The 3936-nt window shown below is 34.8% G+C and overlaps 1 protein-coding gene across 2 annotated transcripts in view; it reads right to left on the bottom strand.

Moving 5' to 3' along the window:
• Positions 1–400: 400 nt before the first annotated feature.
• LOC129576116 (bumetanide-sensitive sodium-(potassium)-chloride cotransporter) overlaps positions 401–3936 on the bottom strand; it is a 20933-nt gene continuing 17397 nt past the window's right edge. For both annotated transcript variants that reach the window (XM_055460650.1, XM_055460652.1), the window contains 5 exons: positions 2161–2258; positions 1803–1983; positions 1449–1727; positions 1240–1346; positions 401–699 (listed from right to left, as the gene is read on the bottom strand). In XM_055460650.1, the coding sequence (XP_055316625.1) occupies positions 559–699; positions 1240–1346; positions 1449–1727; positions 1803–1983; positions 2161–2258 (806 nt within the window). In that variant the 3' untranslated portion in view covers positions 401–558. The remainder of the gene's footprint in view (positions 700–1239; positions 1347–1448; positions 1728–1802; positions 1984–2160; positions 2259–3936) is intronic.

Here is a 3936-nt window from a genome sequence, read left to right as displayed (position 1 = left end):
AATTCACTGGACAATTTGCTGGCGTTGAATCATGATAAAGAATCATTTCAATTTGAATCTAATCTAAGCCGACGGAGACAATATCGACTCAATCTGCTGTGAATCCGTATTTATGGAATTTTGATAAACTGGTGCTTAATCCAATTTCGTCGGAATCCATATGTACGTATATACAATTATACATACTAGTAAGGCAAGTGAGACAAAAGAACGAAACTTGTGTCTGTGGTGAGCGAAGCGATCACTTTCGCACTGATTTAAATGCAGTTATCTTCTCTAATGAACATAATTTGTCTTTCAATTCAGTTTCAAGAAACTATTTTTCGTCATTCGGATTTCCATTTTGTATTTTCATGTTTTTTTTTTCTTTTCGCTCAATAAATCAAAGACAGCCAAAGAATTTTGTAGTGTAGACGTGAACTTAATTTTCGCTTTTTATTCAACTACTATGTATAAATTTGGTCATTGTGCATAATTTGTCTGGCGATTATATTAAATTAGATTTCCATTGAAAATTTATTTCAGTGGAAGCGATATACCATCTAGAGAGATGTACAATTATGAATAGAATGTTAGTACGCTGGTCTGGTTTCCTCGCACGAATAACAGCGGCGGCAATCCTCGACTCAAACTCTCCAACCAAGCCATGTAGAGGGGCGCTGACACGACATTTTTTCGAGGCATCGGTAAAGTCATTACCTGTGAGAATTATAGAATTAAAAATAAATCGAAGAATTGTGATTTTAATTTGGTATAAATTTAATGTGTCTATCTTGAACCATGAAGAAATTGCACAATACATTTTAAATGTAAGTCTTCTTACATTATAGTCAATGCCATCTTTAGACCAACTCACATTGAATCATTGAATTTTTCGGCAACTTGTTTCAATCGTGTGCTGGCTGAGTAGAATATAATCAACTTTACAGCGACACTAACAGCTTCACTGTGAGCTATAACTACACAATAGCCAATATACATTGATGTTTGGCAATGGTTATTCGATGAATTGGTCAAAATACTATGATTATCACACTCTCGGTTTATTATGTGTCTGCAGACATCTGCAGAGAAGCTTCCAGTGTCGCCGTAAAGTTGATTATATCAGTCAAGCTACATACGGCTGAAAAAAGTTGTTCGAAATATTCAATGATACACTGAGTTGGTTTAGAGATGTCATTGGTTGCCTTCTTGTTATTCTGGCAATATATTCATGTCTTGAACAAAGTTTGCAATTACAATCAAGTCGGAGTTCATCGAATTTTTCAATAGATTCTCACGCAAACGTAAATATCGATTGGTTTTGTCCTTAACGGCCAATAACTCGCTGTCTTCAATGAAAATGGCTGTATGAATGCAGAAAAGATGGAAGGAACGGAAGAAAAAAAAATTGAACAATTCGTTTTGAAATGTAAACATTTTGAAAGTAGTTCCAGGCATTAATTTACATTCATTTGGATTGTCACAGAGCTCCTTCTCTTTGCTTGTGAAATTCCGAATTAGATCCTTGAAATAGTAATAAGTGGAGTCTTCGGCTTTTTTCGTGATGTCGGTCAATAGCTCGAGGTCAGAGTAATCGATGCGGAATTTCGCCAATAAACTAGCCATCGATGACATTTCCACTTCAATTTCATCCTTTTTATTGGCCAATGCAAAGACACGCAATCGTGCCGATTCCCAATTGCGTCGCCTACTGATAATATATGGCAGGAGCAATGTTAATCCACCTTGAAAAATTTGGTTTATACATAAAAAAAAAATGTAAAATATAATCTACAACAAGCCAATCGAGTCAGTCATACCGTCATCATAGAGCCAATACACGTCGATTATTGCCTTGTTACGTTTGCACGTAAATTGCGTCAACTCTTGAATTACATACTTTGGAAGTTCATCACCATTTGGTGCTGTGTACAATGACGATCGCTTTTCTGTTGCTCGCTTGCTGGTCTTACGTAAATAGGTTTGTAGGCTTGATTGAGTCTGGGAAATTTAAAGTAAAAAAAATACCATATGGGCTATGGTTAGTCAACAGCGAATAAAAATAATGAATTTTGAACGAAATGAAAAAAATGCAATTTGAACGGATGACAAGTGGAAGAAAATTCAAATTTTTTCAGTTTTCATTCGTCGAAAATAAAATTACAAAAGTGGTTTTACCTCAGCATCTTGCTTATCATTCGGATCGCTTGGCATGTTGATCCGTGTATTGCCGGACGCTGGGCTGGTCATCACAGATAAGTCGCTTATGCTACTTGCTATTCGTAAAAGGAGGAGAAAAAAATGATGCAAAACCAAAGAAAGAAATTAGTATATCCGCCTACATTCAAAAGCAAAACACACAAAGAAAATCCCATGGGAGCGACATGCAGAAACTTGCAAAAAGCACCCGTGTACTTCGTAGTGGAAAAAAAAGTGAAGCTTGCTTGTCACCAATATTGATGTTCACGGACATCAAATTGTTTATGCGTTATTTCGCCCACTTTATGCACTGAAACTATTAAATTCCTTAATTGGTATCAAATTTCACATATGAATTCATCATCACATCAGGAAAACACAACTTTTTTTCACATGAAAATCTAATGCAAGATGATTTTTCCGTTGATGGTTGTTCGATCCTGGATCACTGTAATTCATTGATGATTTGCAACGCATCTATTTTTTTTTTGTCGATAGTCCAACTAAATACGATGACAAAATATTTTTTTTACAGCTGAATGCAATTTGTGTGAAGTCAACTGTCATTTCAGTGAAGTGGAACAATTTCATAACTTACATTGTGTTTACACTATTTAGTTAAAAATCGAGTTTTTATTTTGAATTAATCACGCCGGAGATGATTATTTTCTTTCTATTCATAATCTCTTAAAATTGATTGTTTTTGAATTGAAAAAGAATACTTATTACGGCCATTCTCCGAGAGTTTCGTGCATTTGTGTGACACTTGAATTTGAAACATTTGTGCAATGAGATCTTATTTAAAATAAAATCTCTACTGTGATTTTTTGGTATAAATTGTGAAATGAAATGTTCGAAAATTAGCTTTGAATGTAGTGTGATTTGTTATAGGCGACAAACAATCCAGGATTGAATGCAACTGGTTGTTTCTCAATTTATTTAGACATTAATGTTTGTGCTATCGTTTATGTTGTTCATCATCAAAGCACGCACAATTGCCATCTCAAGAAAATAATGAAAAAATATTTTGTCATCGTATTTAGTTGGACTATCGACAAAAAAAATAGATGCGTTGCAAACACCCGCTAATTGTCACACTTTGAACAATTGTAGAGCGCCATCCATAATTGACGGCAAAATCAGCTGTAAATAGCCGTAAGTGATTTCGACATTTTGGGAAATGTTGCGAAATCATATCAATTAGTACTGAATTTTACCGTCATTTATGAACGGCGCTCTACAACTTCACGCTTCGTATTTTGTATGTATTCAATACAAGATTATATGCGTGTGGTTGCAAATCGTCAATGAATTACAGTGATCCAGGATCGAACAACCATCAACGAAAAAATCATCTTGCATTAGATTTTTATGTGAAAAAAATTTGTGTTTTCCTGATGTAATGATGAATTTAATGTGATAAAAAGAATTACATTGGTAATCCCGAACTTTTCCGTACCGTTGGCCTGCGTTGTCCGTAGGTACTTTTGGTTATTTTTTGTGAATTTTCTTGAAATAAAGGCAGTGAAAATATAATAATAAAAATAAAGTGAAAAACAGGGAGTGTAACTCCGAGGAGGAATGGTGAGGAGGTGAATGAGGAGGAGGAGAACGCTGAGGAGGTTCCTCCTCCTCGCATGAGGAGGATATGAAAATTACCAAAATTGAGGCATATAAATTTATTTTAAACACTTCTATTGATTTGGAACGAATGCCAACGATGAAAAGCTACGATCAAAATCAATAGAAGTGTTT

This window comes from Sitodiplosis mosellana, unplaced genomic scaffold (genome assembly GCF_009176505.1).
Source record: "Sitodiplosis mosellana isolate CC-2019 unplaced genomic scaffold, AAFC_SMos_1.0 Smas_scaffold_6181, whole genome shotgun sequence".
Lineage (NCBI taxonomy): Eukaryota > Metazoa > Arthropoda > Insecta > Diptera > Cecidomyiidae > Sitodiplosis > Sitodiplosis mosellana.
The sequence above is the reverse complement of the archived record's forward strand: the minus strand, read 5'-3'. Positions and strand labels throughout refer to the sequence as shown.